The sequence below is a fragment of the Trematomus bernacchii genome, unplaced genomic scaffold, assembly GCF_902827165.1.
Source record: "Trematomus bernacchii unplaced genomic scaffold, fTreBer1.1, whole genome shotgun sequence".
In the NCBI taxonomy this organism is placed as follows: domain Eukaryota; kingdom Metazoa; phylum Chordata; class Actinopteri; order Perciformes; family Nototheniidae; genus Trematomus; species Trematomus bernacchii.
In genome coordinates this window covers 5836900-5859919 of record NW_022987851.1, presented here as the reverse complement: position 1 = coordinate 5859919, position 23020 = coordinate 5836900, and the positions used below count along the sequence as shown (strand labels likewise).

Sequence of the window (23020 nt, the reverse complement as noted above, 5' to 3'; positions counted from 1 at the left end):
CATGGTTTCTTAAAAACAAACAAAAAAGACTGCCTTAACCCACCAGAAGAGGGTGCCAGTGGCACATAATTCACATTTGGTATTGATTTCCTGTAGAAAAACCAACAAATAAAACCCCCCAATCCTAGACCAAACAGCAGGCAGGCCAAAATGAATATTTGAAAGACAAACAGGCAGAGCTCCTCACCGGCTCTTTGCCATCCATGGCCTCCAGCCACAATCTTCTGTTGGATTCTGACTGTGCCTGCAGAGTCATCACGCCATGCCTGGAAAGATTTCAGAGAAAAGCTGCTCTCAGTCTGATCTCATTGCCTTGGGGCCCCCTGGACAGACCTTGTTTACATTGGCTGAGACCACTATAAAAGGACTTGTGTGACTAAAATAGCTCATGTGCAAATGCTTGACTTTAAACTGTGCCCTCGGTTGGCTCGGTGCATCACATTCCACTCCCAATTAAAATGCTACATGTGCTTGATATTAGAATGATTTTTTTTTTTTTTTTTGGACCCAACATGCTACTGATTATCTGCGTCTACTCTAGTGTCTTATATCTCACCTCAAGTGCTACATACAGTATAGCGCTGAAACTTCTCTGAGTGTTATCTCACAGGATGTAGTAACCTAACTTTAACAATATCTGACGAAGCCCATCCAGTAGTGATGGTTAGTATCAGCATTGAGCCATGTCAAGTTGAATGTGTTGCAATTAACAGGTTATATTAACTGAATTACCAAAAGACGCCCACATTTGTAATGTTACTTCTATTGATATACTACCATGTGGATGGTTTGGGATTTATTTGACCAAGTTCGGATGTATATCTCTAAAACAATGGAGGTGGAAGGAATTTCATTTGAATGATCATACTTGTATTTTGAGTTTACACGATTCAATAAAAGAAAAACAAAATAACACAAAAGAAGTTCAACTTGAAAACTAGGCAGCTTTTATCAAACATAATTATCAGGTGCATGTTACTGCATTGGCTATTTCTTCAGTCAGATGTTTTCAGTGTACTGTCAAATGAGAAAGTGAGCTCCAGCGGGTGGGCGATGTTTGGCATGAGTGTTTCAACTTTACTTTAATTTTACAGCTAAACAGTACGTCACCAGCATTTGTATTTTAAATCATTTGAGGTGAGAAAATAGGCAATGCAGTAACAGAATCTTGATTCATAATTGATTGATTGATATAATAGATGATTATAATCAGTGTCGCCTAGTCTGACAGTTCAATGCGAGTTCATGAACAGTAATTGCATTTTTATTTCGTTATTGTAGATGCCCTAGAGAGGTACGGTTTAACAGGATGTATTTCATGTTATCTATCTTACGCACTACTTTCAGCAGGATATAGTAAATGTTTGAGCAAATATGAAAAAAAAAGATTATTTTTGTATCAAATTGACCAAGTCCCCCTCCTGAAAAATCCAATATATGTGGATTATCCGGAATACTGTGGATACTCTTTCTAGAAAGACATGTTGCTTGGGAATTTATTAAATAACTTTATTTTCATTACAATGAGCTAGTCAATTAAATTGTATTCATTGGTCTAATAAAATAAAACCATTGGCATGGCTGAATACCCCTTGATTAACTTACGTGAACCCTTTAAAAATGAGATTGTGAGATTGTTGGCCTGGATCTGGCGGGGCTATAGGTGTAACAGCATGTTTATTATAATGAGGATGAATGGATGAGCTTGAAGCTGACTGGAGCTTGGCCCACATTGTCCTTGTGGTTGGAACAATCACCTTGGGGGCATGGCCGTTTATGATAAATGAGTTGTCCTGCAAATAAACTGCAGTTATTGTCCATGCTCAGCAACACTCGCCAAGGGTGAGCCGTGCTGGTGCTGCGCAACAATAATGCACGGTGATGAGCTAGCACCATAATCCTGAAGAACACGCCACAATAATGAGCTTATATCGAGCTCTCGTTACGTCTGACTTGATCAATTCCGCCACTGCTCATCAGTGGAAAGCTAACTATAACGTGTTAGATCCCATTCCTATTCCCCAGTACATCAATAAATACAAATTAGTTATAAATATTCCCATACAGCCACATTAATTAAAATGTTTAAAAAGAGGCAAAATGATCAATTGATTCTCAGAATGACATAAATCAATGTAATATCTGATTAATTGCAGTGAAGTGGAAATCATTTATGAATGTGTTTGTGTCCTGAGGCCCACATTGAGCAAGCGATTTTGTGAAGTACTCAGAAGGCAGCAGTTTTTCATTAGAAGGTTTGGATTTGAGTGAATGGTGATATTAGCAGCACACATGCAGCACATGCAACTGCTCTGAAAAAAGGGCAGCACTGGTCAGTTCACATACCGGACTTTACAGAAAAACTGAAGTGGCCTGAAAAGAGTTCCACGATAGATGTCATTTCTACATCGACACGAACACAGAGAAAAGACGGAATGGGTTAAAACAAAAAAAAGGAGTAAATATTGAAGTCGTGGACACATAAAACAAACAAAGATCTTGGGAGGGAGAGGACTTGAGGAACATGCAGGAGACAAACAGAGCTGAAAACATCTGGTAAACAGGGACTCTTTGAAGATGTTAATCAGACCTGCATGCCTCTTGAAGTGCTGAGTACTCCCAGGATAATGCAGGTTAATTGCCAGTATCAGTTGGCTGGCACAAAATGCATGAGAACAAAAAGATCCCACATGCGCTTGCTTAATCTTCATTTTGATTAATCAAACAGTCTGTTTATCACCACTGTTTTCATGTTGGTCAATCTGCTATGCTAGCAAAAAAGGTATGCAGCCTTACATTTCTCTTACTGTTAACTTACACATTATAAAAACCAAAGCAATTGCAGGGTAGCTATTATTATTACCAGAAGCTAGAATATGATACAGTTTCACCTAAGGTTAAAGTGGACCTATCATGCTATATTATAATAATATAGTGTAGGACCATACCTATATAAGGCATATTTATACTTATTTTTTTCTCAAAATACCAAACAGATCATGCATTATAGCCATGCCTCATTTCGTTCAATTTGAAAATGTTTAGCTCTGTTTTTGCAAGGGCTGATTCTGTGAGAACAGCACCACCTACAGGCCTGGCATATGTACTACAGCGTCTCCAGCGCTTTCGAACGGCAATGGCCGTGGCTGTCTCCTCCTGATTGGTGGAGTTGGCCCAATAGCCGTAGCGCCACCGTCCTGACGTCAGGACAGTGTTCAAATCTGGATCAGTTTTTATCAGATCCGTTGCAGCCCCTTTTTTAGAGATTTGGGTATGGAGGAAAATAGAGAGGGTTGTGTTTTCTGACACTTGGTGAGTTCCCTGGAACACCGGGGACACATATGCATGTATAAAAGACGTACAAAAGTGCATTTTGCATGATAGGTCCCCTTTAATTAAGCTTAAATTGAACAGATCATACCATGCTGATCTTTGCATATTCAATTGTTTCTAATCATTTTCTCCTAATCCACTGTTCTAACTAACCATGGAAAATAAATGTTGACACGCTTGAGGTGATGGTACTAGTGTTAAAGATCATGTTTTCAGTCAAGGTAAGTTGCAAGACATTTTTGGAAACATAGATGATTCAGATCACAGACCTCTCCACCACTTCGATATCAAAGCAGAAGCGCTTATCGATGGAGTCCGTTTTCCTCCGAATGCAGGACTTGAGCTTAAACATCTCCGGCTGGTTCACGACCATACCATTCTAAAAATAAACAAACAAGACATTATTAAATACAAATGAAAGGGAAACATGACAAAAATGATGTCAAATACTTTCCGTTGAAGTTCATATAAGTAAAAACACATGAATCGTCCTATCGGTTAATCTCAAAACGTATAGGACGGTAGCAGGAGGTTGATCTAATACACAAAATAAACAACTTTTTATAACTTTATTATTGGATCTATATAAAGTCTCATGAAGTTTTTACAAATCTTTATAAGCAAATGCTTGTAAATGTAATGAATACGTTCAAGACACAATTTCTCTCTGTTAAAATGTTATTTTCATTCCTTCCCCTCTCTTGTTATTTGTGAATGTCGTTATCCTTGAAGCATTTTTGTCTGCTTTAAGTTAACAAGCCTTTCGATTTCTGTTCTCAAGTTGCAGTCCTGTCATCTTTTCCCCCCATCTGGGTTGAGTCTTATAAGGCTCAAGGGAGTTCTTTGTTTCATCCACACAGATTGTACTAGCTTCTCTTTTCTTTTGTTATCTGTATGTGTAACTAAAATGAACAGAAAAAATAAACTAAGCTAAAATAACCTGTTTCCCGCCGGATTTATTTTCATTGCTGCTCATGCTGAAGTTCTTGCTGCTTTTCTCATACGTGCAGTAGTGACGAGTCCAAGTGCATCCCAGGGGACCTGAGACAGACACATGACCAAAATATTACTTCTGGTAAGACTCCTGAAAATCAATGTGCAATTAAAGTGTGATAAATCAAATGTTTATCACCGCAGATAAAATCTACCATTGAGTAAACCCCCCCCTTTACTTGAGAGCACATCAAAGTGAAACGGTAAACAGGATGAATTATGAGCTCTGTGTGAGAGAAGCCTGGGAAAACTCAAGACATGTTTATGGTGATGGATGATGTAAAACCATGCACTTATAAGTGAGGTGGGGTGGGGTGGGGTGGGCTGGGGACGGTGGGGGGGGGGGTTGGCTTTGGTGGGAGTCTAGTTAGAAAGACTCAGGTTGAACAATACTCTGTTTATCCTTTATTGTTCGCCCATGTCTTAATTCTTTTTTAGTTATCTATTATTTTACTCAATGTGAATTTGCTGTTTTCCTGCTATTTGTGACTTTGTGTGACTTTGTGTATTTTTATTGTATTTATTATTTCATTTATTTGTATTATTATTATTATTATTTGTATGTGTTAATTGTTTCCTATTTACTGTGACCATGACCTAACGGGGTGGGGGTAAGGGATAGGGGATGGGTATTTGTCTTTCCTTTAACAAACAAATTGTTCTGTACTTTGTTTAATGTGCTGAAAGTACAACAATAAATAAAAAGATTTTGAAAAAAACAGAAAGAAAGACTCACGTTTCTCCTGGACGTACAGGAAGCCTTCCATCGTCCACTGGCCGGGGGGTTTATAGTCCTGATCTGCAGACCTTATCCTCTTCATCAGCTTCTCCACTTCCTGCTTAGTGCTCACAAAGTTGTTTCTTGTCTGCGCAGAAAACAGAGGATTGGATTATAATTGCATTAACAGAGGAAGTCTTGTGTAACTGTTTTTTCCCCCTGCTATTTCTCATCTCATACTGAATAGCTTCATTTTGTCTACGTCAGGCTGAAACAAATAGAGGAAAAACGTCAAACATCTGACAAATGCTTTACATTTGTGCAATGACGCGAGAACACCTGGGGGAAAGAACACATTGGCAAACTTTATGGAAATACAGACAGCATCTAATTCAAAAACACTACATTTGTACTGCAGGGATACACTTGAGGTGATGCAAATTAGGACAGAGAGACAGTTCTTAATGCTTCCAGGAATTCTCTTTTTGGATTTTAAAAAGGTCAGGATGAGGCTGTTTCTTAGATACTACAAGAGCGGTGCTGAGACAGCTTCACCTTCAGCAGCTCCTATTAGAGCCCTCTGCATCTGAGGACATGGAGAGAGGGTTACCGAGTGGAAATTGTCAGGGCAATGGCGCTGACATTTCAGGTCAGAGAGAAATTTGAGCCCTGAGGCTGCAAGTGGTGAGGTCATGGTGATGGAAGGAGAGGGCATGGCGGCAGCTGGAGTTTTACTCCCAATTCTTGACACACTAGCATTAAATGGCCAGCAGTAACCGCCCGCTATACAACACTAGAAAAATATTGATCCTCCCTGCAGCAAAGAATCTCATTTAATCACACAGCTATCCATTTGTAAAAACTCTGCTTGTTATATGGGGGTATGATAAGCTGCAGAATCTGATTACGTGGCTGGTTGCCTTTGTGTACCACCCTGGAGCTGCTGGGACTTACATTCTGTAGGTTGAACTGGAGCTGTTGTTTGTACGGCTCAAACTCGTGAGCCAGCTCGTATCCTTCATGGTAGAACGTAAACAGACCCTGAAGGAAGGCCAGGAGCTGGAAAGGGAACAATAATAGGGGGTGATTTGTAGGAAGTGAGAAATGCCATTTTAAAAAGCAACATTGCGACATCAAATGTTCCATTTTGAACACTAAAAACGCTGATAATCACTATTATCGCACATTCAGAATCTCTTTAACATCAGGAATCCAGTGTATTCTATTTTTCCAACATGGTTTGAATTATGATACTGTAAAAACGACATAATTTGCTTTAATTCTGTGCTTTCAATCACATTTTCAGATAAATGTTACATTGATATCTACTTTTCTTTTAAAATACTAAAAATGATGTTCATACTGCATTGCCAGTCAAAAATGAATTCACTTCTTTTTAAACATCTATAAATCCAACCAATATACATTTTTCTCGTTGCACTGAATATTGCCCCAGAAAATAACTTTTTTTGAAGGTTCTTACTCTTTACGACTGACAGATATTGATGTAATTTTCCGCACAAAACCCCCCCCCCCCAACTACCTGGGGCCGGCAGATTTAGATTTCTGGCTGTAGCTCTGAGTGAGCTGCCAGTGGGTGTAAACAAAATAACATTCACTTGCTCCCATCTCACATTTCCAGACATTTAACACCTTACAGGACTTAATGCTTCCTGGTAACTTTTACGCTAAAGATGTTAGAATTGACTCCATAAATCTGTTAGGTGGGGGTTTTTATACAGGCTTTTCACAACAATCACTTCATCTCATTTAACGCACTACCTTCCACAAATGGATTGACTTATATCACATAGAATTTGCGATAAAGATGACAAATTAGTAGTATACACAAGCGTATAATTATACCTGTGAGAGATGTATCATTGTGCGTGTCTTTAAGAGACGACAGACTCTTAAAGACACGCACAATGATACATCTCTCAAAGCTACTTCTATTAGCAGTAAATACAGTCTGTGCTTTTTTTAATTAGATGCCACTTAAACTAAGCTTTTAACAACATATTAAGTAAAGCAAAGCAATTACAGCATCTTAAATGTGCATGAACTGAGCACAGAAATATGTAAAACTGATTCTTACCGGCTCGACAAACTCAAATTTCTTCTTCTCTTGGACTTCTTGGATTTTGAAAACATACTCAAGGGACGCATCGTAGAAGAGTTGTCTTTCCTTATCAATCTGCGTGTCAGCCTGAGAAATAGCAAACAAACCAGGGTCAGTGGCGTCACAAAGGCGGGGGGTCAAACTGGCAGAGCACTGTGTGGACAGAGAGTTAATGTACCTAGGAGAAGGGTGTGCAAGAGTGGTGCACAAACAACAGCTTTATTTTTACACTGAGCCATAAAACCGCATTATTCAAAGACATGTTGAGAGGATCAGAACATTTGCTTTGGTTTTACCTCCTGCAGATATGCTTCCTTCTTCTTGGATGATAAGTTGAGGTGTCTCTCAAGCGTGGAGTAGTATTTCTCTGTTTCCTTATCGAATTTCTTTTTCCCCTCCTGAAAGGATCCACAAAACACATAAAAGGCTTAAACATTACCACAAATGTCTCATGTATTCCTGATGTGGCTGTGTGTGTGTGTTGGAACTGCCACTAGGGGGAGGTCTGACTACGTTTTCACATGCCGCTTGGCCCATGTCATTCAAGATTCTTGTCAATAGATTATTACAGTTCATATAAGGGGCACATGACTGTTAAATGACGAGTAGACAATGTCGGCATGGTCAATAAGAACCATTCATTATCAAGAGAGCCATACACGCTATAATTCTAACAACGCCCCAGCCAGGGACACAAGTTTACTGGGAAATAAACAGTGTTCATCATCAGTGGGATAATGCATTTGGCAGTGTCACACACAGGACTGGCTGGATGCCGTTAGCATTTTCCTTCCTTGTTATGCTCCACCTACGAAGACAAGTCAAGCTATGTAGTCACGAGTCCCAGGATTCAGACAGGGTGTCCCAGAAGGCTGCGATGAAGGAACAGGAAATGGGCTTTTCATGCCAGATGCCCATCTATAAAAGCATATGGACTAAGAGATTGAACATTTTTTCCCCCTGACCGAAAAAAAAAGATCCACTTTGCAGGCTTTAATCAAACTCTGCCCATGCAAACAGAACCTGACTGTGCGAGGGCATTCGAGTGTCTCATCTGCAAGTCTGACCTCTAAACCAAGCTTTGCCCATTTAATGCCCGTCCCGCTATGCAAACACTCATGCAGGGGCGAGTGGAGAGACATAATAAAAGAGGGGGTGGGGGAAAGTGTGAGGAAACGGCCAATGTAACCAGATCCTCATTGTTTGTTTTCATTCCCATGGCCCTGAAATTTAGCAAGTCTAATCTAGCTACTGATATGACCTAGAACAGTGTTCTGCCTCAGCACCTCCCCCCCTTCTCCCCCCCAGCAGTTAAACACAGCGGAGGAATTCACCAGGAGACACTGTAACCCCCCTACATAACTTTTACAAATACAGCACAAAAATCAATAGATAATTCCATGTAGTAGCATCTGATTTCCATTTCTCTGGTCATGTCTGCCCCATGGTTGATCTTGTCAGTAGCGCGGAGAAAATAAAAAATCAATTCTGTACACCGTGTGCCCACTATTCAGAAACAAAAAAAGGTAAAGTAAAAAAGATGTGTGATTAAATATGATATCATGTTGCCAGGAATTACATTTCCCTGCAGGGTCGGGTGTTTTTGTTTTTCAGATAACAAAAAGGGGGCTGACTGTCTACCACTGTGACTACTGTTGACATTATTTTGTGCGCACGCATGCAACTAAAGCCCTGGGGAAAATACCACTGCGCGCACACACACGCACACTCACACACACACACACACACATAAACACACACAAACACACACACTGGGGATCACATTAAATTATGAGCTTCAGGTTTAGCTGAGCCCCGCAGTCACAGCAGGAATCTCCCAGCACTGCTGACCAGTGTGCCAAAAAACTCCTCGCAAAGAAAAACACCTCCACAGTTTGTCTGGACTAACTCTTTCACACGTCCAAAGCAAAGAGCTGGGGAGTGACTCAGAGCTGCAGAGAATCTGTGAGGCAGAGCCAGCCTGATTAAGTCACCCAAAGTGTCCTGCTTTGTTTTGATCCAGGCAGAACGTGTACAAACTGGCACTACCGTAATGATAGCCCAGCAGAACACCAGGTGTTTGTTGGTTTGTCCATGTGGTGAAAGCATCTCCCCCCCCCTGCCCCCCAGATCTGTTTGTGTAATCAGGGTGAAATACAAACAATTTAAATAGCAAAGACTCTCCGAGAGAAGGAGGGAACATTGCAGGCGAAGGCTTTGAAGTCCTACACGGGTAGCAGAGATCATAGATGTGGAGAGATATAAACACTGAAGAACACATGACAGGGGCGTTTCTGACAAACTAATGCCAGCGCCCCCCCTGTGTAATCAGCTGGCTGGCAATGGATGAAGCCCAAGTACTTCCCAACACTCTGCAGTGCACAAAACACACATGGACCTACCACTTGGGAGATTTCCTCATCTGATTGCTTTGTTCGCACTCATGAATAAATCAGATACAGGATGAGAAATTCTGATGCGGCTTTCCTCTGTAGTAGAATCTTTCACGGGCGAATCTCATGTTGACGTTAAGAGCACTTTGATGCCAGCTGTAGTATGTGTGCATTTGCTAATTGCTAATGGAGCGTTGCAGGGAGGAAAATGATGAGAAAAGCGGCAGGCAGCCTTTCAACTGGTCATCAGGTGTTCTCAGCGTGCTAAAGAAGAACGGGTGCTGGGAGCAGACGGGGGCCATATTTGGAGGGTGGCCGTACATCCGCAGTTTTGACACTGGCCCTAACGAGCCTCGGGGCCATTATTTCTCAGCCTCTCATTGCCATGGTAACAGATGTAAGCAGTGAGGTAGGTTGAATGTGTGAGGAAGGAACCCTGGTTATCACACACTACACTTCCTCATTTCCTTCCAACACAATGGCATAAAATAAACATCAATGGCTAGAGAGGTGTCACGTGCAGCACCAGAAGTTCATTTAAAATGAATTCTCTGGGCAGGGACATAAAAGGAGAGCTCCACAACCTATCTCTATAAGCTCATTAGAGAAAACTAATTGGAGCAGGGGTCCAGAATGGCGATTAAATAGCAATAGCTGCTGCTTTTTTTTTTTTTTTAATGCTCCACCACACATGAGAGGGTCTCACTTCCACGGGGGCGGCTGAGCGAACGCAAGGATTTCAGCTGGAGTTTCTTTGCTGCAAAGACAGAAAATATCTCCCTGCTAACCTGAAATCCCACTTCCTGAGGAGACATCACAGGCAGCAAGAAGTTGGCCAATTAACACGAAATAATTACAAACAGATGCTTCTACAGAGTTGAAAACAAATACCCAGACTTCTAAAAATATTGTTTCTAGTGTGTATGTGGCAAACTGCAAAGCTTTCATCTAAAACACATTTATACCATTTAGTGCCCATTCTCTCGCTGGAACATGATGACATTATTCTAAAGTAATACAAATATAAGTACAAAAAGCTCCATATAGCCTAGTATGTGAAGAGTGAACAAAGAAATTGCCTTTGAATCTGATAGGGTAAGAAGCTGGTATCTACATTCTCATAAACCTTCAAAAGCTTTTTTATTGTAATGGTTTCAAACAGTCCTCTGGCAGGCTTTAGGAATATAGCTCCGTTCAATCCTATAGGGATCCCTGAAGGCTTCTCCATCTTAAAGGGAAACTATGCACATTATCACATGTTTTACATGTCACTCCTATAGTAAAAGGCAGTCAATAATATTAGTAAACATGAACAACACTAGAGCGATCAAATTTGTGATGTCATTAAGTTATACATCTGGAGCTGATCCATAGACCATGAACAGGGAAATATGCTGAAGATGACACAGAGCAGCCAGGGGAGTGCTCCAAGTATATAGCAATAGTTTGTGAAAGGAAAGTCGTGTGGGTCCACAACATTATTCATCGTCTCTGGAGGAGAATTTACACATCCCAAGACTTACTTGTCTGGATTTGAGAAAGAGTAGCTCATGTTCACAAATACCGATTGAACGTGCCTAGGCCTTGGAAATAACTTAAAGAGGACCTATTATGCTTTTGGGGTTTTATCTTTCCTGTAGTGCTTTATACAGGTTTTTGCATGTAAATAATCTGCAAAGACTAAAATCCCAAAGTTCCCTCCAGAGGGAGTTTCTCTCCCTAACATCCCCCCCTGCCTGAAACGCCTCCATTGGACTCCATTGGATCCCAATAGAGCCGGCCAGCTAACCAATCAGAGCAGACTGGGCTCTGGTTTCAGACAGTATGAGAAAAATAAAGCACTTTTTGAACATTAAAGCATGTCACAGTAGAGGCACAAAATACAATTATGAAACGTGAACATTTGCATAATAGTGCCCCTTTAATATAGGTGGTGTTCCCCTTTAAGATCTACTTGTTCTTTCCACCGCACGGGCTACATCATGTGTGGGAAAAGACCTTTTGAATCATCAGGAAGTTTGGAACTCCTTGTTAAGATGATACACAAATGGTTATTTGTTTTGGACACTGGTCGGGGATGACTAAGGAGCTCTCTCACACTGCCCTCATTATGTGCGAGGCAACAGGAAGTTTTTTTAATAACAACATTGAGGCCATCTTCAAATAACTCTATGTTTATAACAAGGTTATTGAAGAGTTTGTTTTCTTTTATTATGCATTTAATATCAATGTCCATTCTAATAGTTGCTGTGTCTTTGTGAACCTCTCATCTTTATCAATGACGTTACTCTTTTCTCAACAATTCAGCTTTCTTTAACCCAAAGCCAGAGAAGATTGTCTGGAAATGTTCACCATAAAAAGGGAATGATGTGAAACAGTCCTGTGTTCAGTGTCACTTTTGGCGCCAGAAAACAGTGAATACACTGCAAAGAAATACAATAAGACTACAAACCATTATGTCAGCTCATCCATCAAAATGAAGTCATTGTTAAATTGCAGTGTATAGCGGATACTGTCCTTTAGATAAAAGGGAATTGTATTAAAACTTTCCGCGAAACCATGAATACCCTTTTAAAACTGCCAACATATACTCCTGACTTATACTTTTAGGGCCTTTAGTTAATTCTGTATGTTGTCGCTGTTTGAATATAAGCTAATTTAATGCATATTGCTTTTGCAAGAATTCAAAATATTTACAGTGGATGGCTGCCGCCTTCAAACAGGTAAGAGACCGACCTCTCAAGGTCTACTTTGACTGGCTCGTGAAATGCTAGTGATCAGGAGAAAAAAGTCATTACTTTCTGAAAGATTGTTTTTAATGGTGTTTCTGCTTTATTGGGTAGGGCACAGTGGAATATGATGGGACAGACAAGATAATAATGAAAGGAATTGTATTTAATTTCCATCATCCTATTCATGCATTTTGTTGTTTTGCAGCATAAAGTAAGAGTCATCCCCACGGCTGTCACCTTAACTTCCTTTTCTCTCACTGTTATTGGGCGAAGTGTTTTTGAAGCCTATTGTTTTTCTTGTCTTATTGCAGTGTGTATTTCTTTGCTACATCAACCATTTTCTCACAATCTGACAAAGTTTATTATGCTAAATGTTCTGCAAATCAACAGGACATCAATTACATATTCAATCATCTGGTGTTTAAAGTACTGCTGGGATAACTGTGCAGAACTTTGGTCACATCTTATTATACATAAACCGTGTCAATTAAAGTCACTATGTGTACGTTTCTCTTATTGGCACCATCTGTTGGTACCGTTGGCAATTAACTTTCCGAAGGATGTTGTAAACCGATAACACTTTTCCATCAGCACTATACACTTCCACTGGAAATGAAGCCTTTGCTCAGCCCTAATTTCCAATGGTTTCTTTAGCACAACATCCCCAGGTAAGCAAACTAAAACAATGTATACTGTATATGCTTTATTTCTATGATTGAAGTTTTAGTGCAGCCCACAGCTGGCGAGCATATTTCCCAACCACTTAAATTGATCCCTATCCTCAGCAGCGTCTTGGTTAGCATCTGGGATTTCATAGCATGAATGCATATGTCATTTCTGCCTCTGGAGACTCAAACTAGAGAATCATCTGATGTCTGTGCACCCCTTGTAGGATGAGGACAGCTCAAATTATCTTGACTCTCATCTGGGTCTGTTTGCACTAGTTCCTCACACTCAGCAAGTGAAGGACCCCTAGGGTGCTCCCACATTAAGGACCCTTGAATGGAACAACATTTTGTCAGGAATGCCAAAAGTTAGACCCCCCCTGGTAATTCCTTGTCCCTAAGGACTTTTTAAATTGTCAGGCCTTCAGGAACCTGACAACCACTAAACAAACACATATAATGGGGACCAAGCTTTAGGCAGTTTTACTCCAAAAGTTTACGTGAAAAATACACATGCATAGCAATCAGAGGAGCAGGACTATGAGAAAGTTCAGCCACAAGGATGAGATCCAAGATACAGGAAATTCATTCAGAGCTGACTGTGTTGATGCAGTGACAGCAAAGAGTAAAGTACAATGAAACCAACACAGATTTCGGTCCTTATTTCAGTTCAGTTCTTGGCCTGTGAAGTTAACTTTCAGATCACAAAAATGTATCTGGAACTGAGAAAAAGGGTCTTTGAAAAATGTCAGTTCTACATCCCGGTTTTGCAGCAAGCACACAAGGTAAATGCAGTGAAAATGCATGATTGTTTGAATTCTTGTGGCTTTCTTGATGTGTATTTGTTTATGATGTACAAGTTTGTTCCAGCATTTGTGTGAAGCAGACTGTGCCAAATACGTCCCGTAGTGCTGCATTCAATCTGCTGGTGTGTTATGGCCATGAAAGTGTTGCGCTTGTGCGTAAGGAGCTGATACACTGGTACGCAACCTCCATGGGATTACTCGCATTATTCCCAAATAAGGCAAGAGCTCCCAGTTTGTCCGTCTGACGTTCCGAAGCGCAGTAACTGGAAGGGTCAGACGGCCTGCAGATCTCTCCAGATTCTCGGAACAGTGGAAAGTTGCTCAGCCACTCGTGATGTCTGCCTTTTATCTCACTCTAGTTGGGCTAATGTTTAGCGGGGGATGGGCCGTAGGAGGAGAGAGCCATTAGGAGGAAGTGGTCGGAGGAAATAAGAGGTGGTGGGAGTGACGGGGGCTGTGGCTTTTAAGAAACCATTTTATAAACATAGAGAGTCTGTGCAATAACACTGAGAACTGTGATGGGGGGGACAGTGAGAGAAAGAGATGGCAGCAATATGTGCTTTTTCATTACGGTAGGTACATGCGGTGGCTGAGACATGTAGCGACAATGGTTATTTAGTCTGGGCAGTAAAAAAGGAGAGTGATGGATGTTCACACCTCAGCACTGAGAAGAGAAATAGTTCCTTTACATTGCGGCTTGCACTCCTAAAAAGCAGTAAAATGGTTACTTTTGCAGACCAGTGACTGTCAAGTCATGTAAAATAAATCAAGATGGGTGAGACTTTGAGTTAGGAATTCCCCTTATGAGGTTTAGGGCTGAAGATGTGCAAATGATTCACAGAGGCCAGTGCAGAGCTAGCAGTGGACTGAGGGACACAGCGGGGGCTCTCTGTAAGGGCCCGACTTCTACTGGAGTATCCATGTGTGATCTCATCAAGAGAGAGACCACAAACAAGTGGCTACACTTTCATTTTATGCCTTTGCGTTGGCCAGGAATTAAAGCATGGCTTGTGGCAACAAGCCCACACTGGTTTTAGCAGGCAACTTCAACAGCATATCCACAGTGGAACCAGGGTGCCTCCAGGCGACATCTGCAGAAGCCCACTGTTATCAATCCTCTATGACCAATAGGATAGAAGGAATGCATTGCATGTAACAGGTCTACAGTAATCAGATTACAACAATGGTTAATGCCATATATTAGATACTGTAGGGTTACAGTAATCAGATTATAAATGCATTATAACATTTTGATAATACAGAAGTAGCTCTGAAGGGTGAACAGAACTCAGGCTGTGATACTGAAGTCTTAGCACTCGTTCATGTTGCGTAACACTATTTGTAAGTAAATAAGTACAATTATGTGTTAAATACAGTGGTTTAATTAATGTGGTTTCAACATTTGATGTCTTCAATGTTATTTTTAAATAACACCCACAGCACAGTTTGAGAATATCTGCCAGCAGATAATTGTTTAGTTAAAAGTGCCATCTTCAACTTAACATTAGACAAGAAAAAATAAATAAATAACTGAAGATCTTTTCACTCACAAGTCCTAATATAATTTAATATCACATAGCCACCTGATTTCTTTTTTAGACCCCCTATCAGTCTAATTAAGACACTTTTCTAGGTGTCACGTCTTCCTTTTTAATGAATGATTTGCATACTGTAGGGGAGATGAAAGGGGTGAAGACGAGAGGCAAGTGTGGTACAACATCTTCCACTGTTCAGTTGCTAATTGCGTGTGTAGGTGGGCTCTTACCTTCGCAGCACCGATTTGCTCCTTCCGGAATTTTTCCAACGGTGTAATCAACACATCATCTGCATTCTGAATCTGAGATGAAAAACATAGAAAAACAGAGAGACAGACAGACGTCAGTCAGACAAAACGATGTGATCTGACTTTATGTAACCTTCTGAATAACTCAAAATGACTATTAGACGGGAAGAATATCACAAAAAGCTTTTAATGTAGCAGTCATTCAGTTTTATTATAATGTTCTAGCTTTATAAATGTGCCGGAAAGCGGAAATGATAGCACAGAGAATGATCAAGTCAAATGCAGTTGCATGGAGTCCAAACACAAGTGGAGGATGGAGCAATCACATTCATTAATATCTCTTAAGCCTGTGACAATGAACAATGTGTTACTGTGAGGTACCCAAAATTAGCACAGCAGAGATAAGAGATAGAGCACTCAACAATGGTTCACTAGGTAGAAGAAAATTGAGCCTTTTTATGAGAGCTGTGAAGCACCAGCATTGTCAAACCTCGCTGAAATATGACACCGCACGGCAGAGGAGGGAGCTTTACAACTTCAGCCTGCAATGAATGTAAATGTTCAAGGTGTGTCTCTGTATATTGGTGACCTCTCCTGCGCCATGACTGGAATAAAAAGGTCTCTCGCGGAGCCTCTCCCTTCTCATTCGAGACAGGAACAGATTAGGTGAGATATATTGCACCAATTACAGTCTACGGACGACCCTTGCGAGCGAGCGTTTCGGAAAGGTGCCATTAAGGTGCTGCTGAATTTCCCCAAGATGGGCTTTCATCTACCGAGATCAGATGACATCAGAATGGTGGGGCTGCTCCACAGGAGGCACCGTCACAAATGACATGGCTATAAGGTTGATTTAAGGTGTTATTCTGCGCGGTGAGTGTGTTCGATAAACTAAGGGCTGGGGTCTATAATGCGTCTATGATACCAGCTCTAATTTAGAGGTGTCATCGGCCCAGATGGTCTATCAGCTTCCGAATACAGTGCACTGAACACTTACAGTTTCAGGATGGAGTTTTTGTTTTGAGCCATTAATCACGGTGCATTCTCATTGGCCCAAAAATAACCCTGTCAGCTCGAGCACCCAACCGGAACGAGTGACTTCAAAAGGAGGCTTCAATCTCTCTGAGCCTGAAATATTTCCATTTATATGTTGTGTTGTGAGTGTGTACATCTGTAGCTTTGTTGTAATATTGCACTGTAATTACACAGTGTTATTTGTGAACCATCAACTATACACGTCTCAAACTCATATCCATGTTAATTATAATAATAATACATTTTATTTACCCTTGCGAGCATAGATATAGGTACTTTAAATGAGGTACTCAAAAGACACTTTACATGTACAGGTAACATACATGACAAATCATTAAAAAAACACTTTAAACATAAACAAACTAAATCATATAATATGTTCACATCTAGTGTTGGGGGTAACTGTAATTACATTACTTAGAAAGAATGTTGTGCTTAGTAACTGTAATAACTTATCACTAAATTATCTTGTTACTTGCAATACTTGAAGGTTTTCAACTATCTGCGTATTGGGAGGGCAGAAAAACAAATCAAACGTCCTTTTTCACTCGCGCTACACTTGCGAGTTCATGAATAAGGAGACGGAGCAAAAATGTCAGAGTCGTATAGCAGAGATAAACAGGTTGGTCGCAGCGTACATTGTGGAGGTAATGTTGCCCATTTCGATGGTGGAATCGCCATCTTTCTGAAACATATTGAGCAAGATACAGGTAATGAGTGGCCTGCCGCCATCAGACAGCACCAGTGTTATGCCGCGATGGAAACTGAGGTAAAGAAAACATGGCTGAGGTTCAAATAAAGAGCAGGAAACACAGGTCTGTTTATAGTGTTGCCCTTATTAGATTAAGAATGTAGTCAGAGTAGTCCAAAAGTAATGTAACTAGTGTAATTAATTACTTTCAGCAGTGGGTAATTTAGTCAAGTAAGGCATTACCTTTTTTGAGTAACGACCCCAACACTGTTCACGTCGTTGTTACACCACAGTATATTATGGTTATGTGTGCTCTAATGCTGTTGCTTATACTTAATCTACACTACAGTGAGCTCTTAACTGACATTTTTAGTGTAAAGAAAAGTATGGCATTCATTTAGCAAAAGGTAGGGTAGGCCTACATGCAATGGATAAGATTGTCTTCTATCGCCATTTTGATGTTACTTTAAAGTATAAATATGTTCAGTTAGAAGTTGCTCACAAAATAATACAACGTCAAGGGAAATTGTGCTGAAATTATAAATTGATAAGCTTAATTTGGATAATTGTCATCTAGTAGAAATAACATATAATTGTAATATATTGTATCAGGGTTCCTGCAGGTTTCACCAACTCAAATGTAAGACTTTTTAAAACCACTTTGAATAGAATTTAAGACCTATTTCACAGCAAGAAAGTATGAAGGAAAATTGCTATGAAAGAAGAAATATGTCCCATAATTACTTTCAAAGTAAATGTGTTCACGTTCAACATAAGAACGATGACTGAACATGACAGTGTGTGTGTGTGTGTGTGTGTGTGTGTGTGTGTGTGTGTGTGTGTGTGTGTGTGTGTGTGTGTGTGTGTGTGTGTGTGTGTGTGTGTGTGTGCGCGCGCGCCCGGAGGCAGTGGTCGCGTTAACCGAATATTTTCCGTCTATGACGGATTTTTTTTTAACAATGACTGAAAAATCTGAAAGCAGAACAGCGCAAAAGTTTCCCCGCAGCGAGGCTCCGGTGTTATGCCGTGTTATGCATGCCCTCCAAAAAGGAAATGATATTGTTTCCAAACCTAACTTTGCCATACAAATCATTGAAATGTCTGGGAGTTTTTGCTTTTGCTGTGCATGCTCCCGGCGCAACGGTTCACGAGTGTGCTCTCGCTAGCTGAAGCTTGGTTGCTAGCTGGGTGTTCTCCAATAAGGGGCCGGGGGAATTACTGGTGATTACTGGTTCCATGTTGATTTATTTCAATACAAATTGTTGGGGGGAACTGAAAGGCTCTTACCGTACTGGTTACTTTGCAGCCCGGACATTTCCCCCAAAACACATTTAAACGTGATCGCAACACAGAAGTACCTTTCAAATCCGATCATTTTTAAGACCTTTTAAATCATATTTAAGACCTTTCTAATTGTTTTGATCATATTTAAGACTTTTTAAGGCCTTCAATTCTGATTATCAAATGTAAGACTTTTTAAGACTTTTTAAGACCCCGCGGGAACCCTGTGTATTTATGTTTCATATGGCTGTTAAACTGTTTTATTGACTGTTGGTCACACTATTTACTTTTGGTACCTCTGAGCATTACATTACATTAAGCGACTTACAATAAGTGCATTCGACCAAGAAGATACAAACTTGAAGAAAACAGAATCATATAAGTACATCAGGTTTCATAGAGCCAAAACATTTCAAGTGCTACTCAACTGGCTTTACATTAGATAAGCCAGTCCTTTATTAGTATATAAGTGCTTTGTTAGCAGTTCTTTGTTAGTAATTCTAGCGCTCGAAGTGGAGTCGAAAGAGATGAGTTTTCAGTCTGCGCCGACTGCGCAGACATTAGTCTATACTGAAGTATTAGACTAATGGAAAAAATAACAATTACATCAAATTACAACAATCATGAAACGTTCAAGTTACATCCCTATGGTAGAAATAAGAACTAACATATGCAGACTGTTATGCCCTTGATTACACACACTACAATATACTATTGTAATTTAAGATAAAGTAGTTTGAAACCATTTTGACCATTTAAGGGGGTGTATACTGTATACTGTCATGAAACAAGAACCTTTTTAAATAAAAAAGAAGATATGGGAAAATATAAAGACAATTTGTTGTCATTGGAAGCCACCAAGTGTACCAATGATTGAAGGTTTCATTATAAATAGTTGTTTTGCATTTGAATGTATAAATCACGGGAAAAGCAAATGGAAGAGAGTGCTCCTGTAAGATAAACCAAGGCAATTTGGATACAAGTAGTGACACTCCATTAGGTACGTACACTAGAGGACATTTGACGGGCATCAAATCTAGCGGTTATAATCCTGCAGTCATATCGCAGCCATCATGTTATCTACTGTGTCAACAGCGAGAATTATGCCACTCTGCCAGGGTGATAATGTAATTTCCTCTGTCTTATCTCCCATTCCTTTAGTCTAATTGAGCTTGCAGTATTACCGTGCTGCAAACGTGGATTTTGTAATACCATAATGTCCTTTTTCTTTTTCAGCTCAATGGACGGGACAATTTAATATTCAGCGCTATAAACTTTGAGATTATGGTCTTATATTCACAACTAAATTAACACCTGAAACCTGACTGTGTACAATATGTGGATGTTTTATGATGACATTCAGAAACCTATTATCAATTGTTAATTTAAAAAAACTTGACAGAGGAGTACCGTTAGTGGTAATCTGCACACACAATATCCAAATCAATGCAGAATATAATTAGCATGTGAAGATTCTTCATCACTTTTGATTATCAATAATCCCATTCAGATATTTGTAAGAGGGCAACTTATTCAAGACTCAATGGATGTACTTTCAAACTGGCATTATGCCGAAATGCCCTCAGCAATAGCCTCTCTAAACAGGATTAAATCCATATGAGCGAGCACAGTGTAATGCTTGAAAGGATGCAATCGCGCTAAGCAATTTCATTACCAGATAGGGGGAGGAATGTCAATGTGCCATATTTCCCCAGCGCCGGCTTTATAGTCCAAATATCAGACGGATCAGAAGTGTTGCTCCGAGGTTCATTTGCAGAGACAAATCAGATGGACACCAACGCCACACCAACTTAAATAGTAGAACATGTACCCATTTATATGTTCCTTGGATATATTTAGACTTTGTTTCAATATGTATATCTACTCTCTATAGTTTGGAAACTCTGCCTCATGTATATGTGCCCATAACCAACACATTCATATGTTTTCCAATATTTACAATGCACAATTTATTTTTTACCGTGTGCATTTAGAAGCATAACTCACAGTGAAGTCTACAGACAACAATCGCCCAGGTAAGCTCTTGTAAGACCCTAGAACTACATTTGGGACCAAACCTCTTCATTGTTAGATCTACTGAAATAGCTTTAAGTGCATAAACATCTCAGGTTGTATTTGATTCATTCCTGAGGATTGGTTTTTGTAATTCTGTTCTCATATGCCCTATACTGTAGGTTATAATAATCGTAGCATTTGACTTTGAATTTCCCTGTCTTATTGCAATTCAGCATGCAAGTCTATAACTGGGCAGTAAATAACTTTGATAGGCTTTTTTGCCCGTTTCTTTTTGACAATGTCCTCACAGCGAAAAGCTAGCTTAATGCACCTAAAGCCCTGTTTCTTCACCGCAAATCAACTGAATCTCTGTGATTACGCACAAACACAGACACACACACACAACAGTCCTGCTACTTTTTTTACTGGTTGAGGAGGCGTCATAAAAGCCTGCTCGCATGCTGCATTTAAATGAACAAGCCCTTCTTTTTTTATTGTGGTTCAGCAATTTCAGTCTTGCATGCAATATCCAGGCAAAAGCGAGAGTTCTGGAAAAGGGCACATGGGCTTTGACAGGCATGTGTTTTATTGGCTGTGTTTAAATCTGCCAACTATGACCATTTATTAAGGTCAAAAAGGTGAGACTATTGTTAAGACTCACCTAATTGTGATTTACATGGACCAACGCTGTTATGATTGCAATACTGTAAATGCCATTATTTTGTAGCCAACCTTGCACAACCGTGTTTACGAGACATTAATAGAAACAGCCATCTCATCAAGAAGGCATTTGGCCTGCGATGATTTGTTTCAATGTCTGCTGTTTGTAGAGGACTGTGATGAGGAGTCAAGTGGTGAAAAAATACCAATTTAGCGTCTGCAGAGACAATCAGACTTTCTCAAAGTTTAACAAGCTCTTTTAGAACAGTAGAAACACAGACAATTGCCGGTCATGTGGTTTTATCCATTGGTTTTTAATTATTCATGATACTGAGAGACCATAAGGACGTCTCCAGGTTATAAATATGTATTTATTGATTATGCATACTGACAGTGGCCTTCATTCTTTGGAGTGATTACATTCTTCTATTAGGTTCTAAGTTCACATGTCCTGTGTGACTGATAGACTAAAGGATTTGACAGTGAAATGACGCTGATTGGAATGTATAATTGTGTCAATTTATTAATATCCAGCAATGACAGAGAGTGTAGGCGAAGAATGTTAATGAGGGCTGCTGGTAGAGCTTCTGAGTGGAACAGGGAACGGATGTGCTCTCCTTACATGTTAGACATACACTTCTTTGTCTCCAGTCATATTACCGCTGATGATAGCCAGCAGCATCAAATAACAATATCAGCATCTCACGCACCAATAATCACAACGACAGCATCAGCAACCAAAAGGAATTAGCCTAAATCATTAAAGTAGGTGAGAGCAAAGCCCCCACAACCTAATTAATGTGTTAAATGCATAATAAACATTATTGCCCTCATCATGGGGACAGACGTCCCATTTAATGCTGACGGTGTGACCTTTATCAAAAGAGGGAGTGCTATAGCTGTGTGTTTCACTCCCTTCAGTCTGCAGATTGTTGTGGGGGGAGCTCTGTGTGTGTTTCTGTGTGTGTTTCTGTGTGTGTATGTGTGGTAACAATCTCATTGCAGAGCTAAATCTTTATCTGGTGCAGCACTGGCACCTGCAGCAAGCTGAAAAGTCATCCTCCCGTCACTTTTATGAGCTTTGAAATCAAAACAAACCCTCTGCAGAGTCGCAGACCAGTGTGGGTGAAGATGTGACACATTTGTCCTACTCATTTCATTGGAGAGTAAGCTTTTAAGCAAGGATATGAAGCAGCCGCTGGGATGGAGACAGGAGCTGGTTTGTGGGTCCTGTGAGGATTTTCTGTTGTTTGTTTAAAGTACAGTTTGGCTGCTTTTTATATATCATAATGCCTTTGGTTACCAGAGCGTGAGGCTGCTGTAGAGCAGTTGTCTGTTTGTTTATCTGTGGGTATTTAGATGCTTTTTCAAATGATGGTATTTCAAATGAAGGGGTTGGTACACAGAGTAGTAATCGCTATAGTAATTTACAACGGATTTAAGGGATAACCGTACAAACCCCATGGTTTTTCATTTTTCGGGGATAAGTTGACCCTGATAACTTTGGATCACAAAACGCCCCACTTATACAGCACTTGTTTTAATATATTCTGAACAAATAAGCCTCAAATTAGAGCTACACCCATTAGTTTAAGTGCTAGATAAATGGACAGATAAACATACAAAATGATTGCCCACTATCTAAGACATTAGATTAATCATTATTTATTTTTCATGCAAAAATGTCAAGAAATGCTGTGTTTTCAGGCTTTGAATAACTGGGGAAAACACTTTTAGTGACTTGAAACACATCACATTAAATACGTACTCAGCTGGGCTAAAAGGCAGAAAC

At 40.1% G+C, this 23020-nt stretch overlaps 1 protein-coding gene across 4 annotated transcripts in view; it reads right to left on the bottom strand.

The window, feature by feature from the left end:
- The window catches only part of LOC117468802 (rho GTPase-activating protein 42), an 80708-nt gene that overhangs the window by 17883 nt on the left and 39805 nt on the right, over window positions 1–23020 (bottom strand). For 2 of the 4 annotated variants that reach the window (XM_034113098.1, XM_034113099.1), the window contains exons 4-12: window positions 15528–15599; window positions 7463–7564; window positions 7143–7253; window positions 5999–6103; window positions 5063–5192; window positions 4274–4374; window positions 3603–3712; window positions 2347–2403; window positions 188–266 (exon numbers count right to left, since the gene is read on the bottom strand). In XM_034113098.1, the coding sequence (XP_033968989.1) occupies window positions 188–266; window positions 2347–2403; window positions 3603–3712; window positions 4274–4374; window positions 5063–5192; window positions 5999–6103; window positions 7143–7253; window positions 7463–7564; window positions 15528–15599 (867 nt within the window). The remainder of the gene's footprint in view (window positions 1–187; window positions 267–2346; window positions 2404–3602; window positions 3713–4273; window positions 4375–5062; window positions 5193–5998; window positions 6104–7142; window positions 7254–7462; window positions 7565–15527; window positions 15600–23020) is intronic. The other 2 variants (XM_034113100.1, XM_034113102.1) reach the window with 1 other exon arrangement.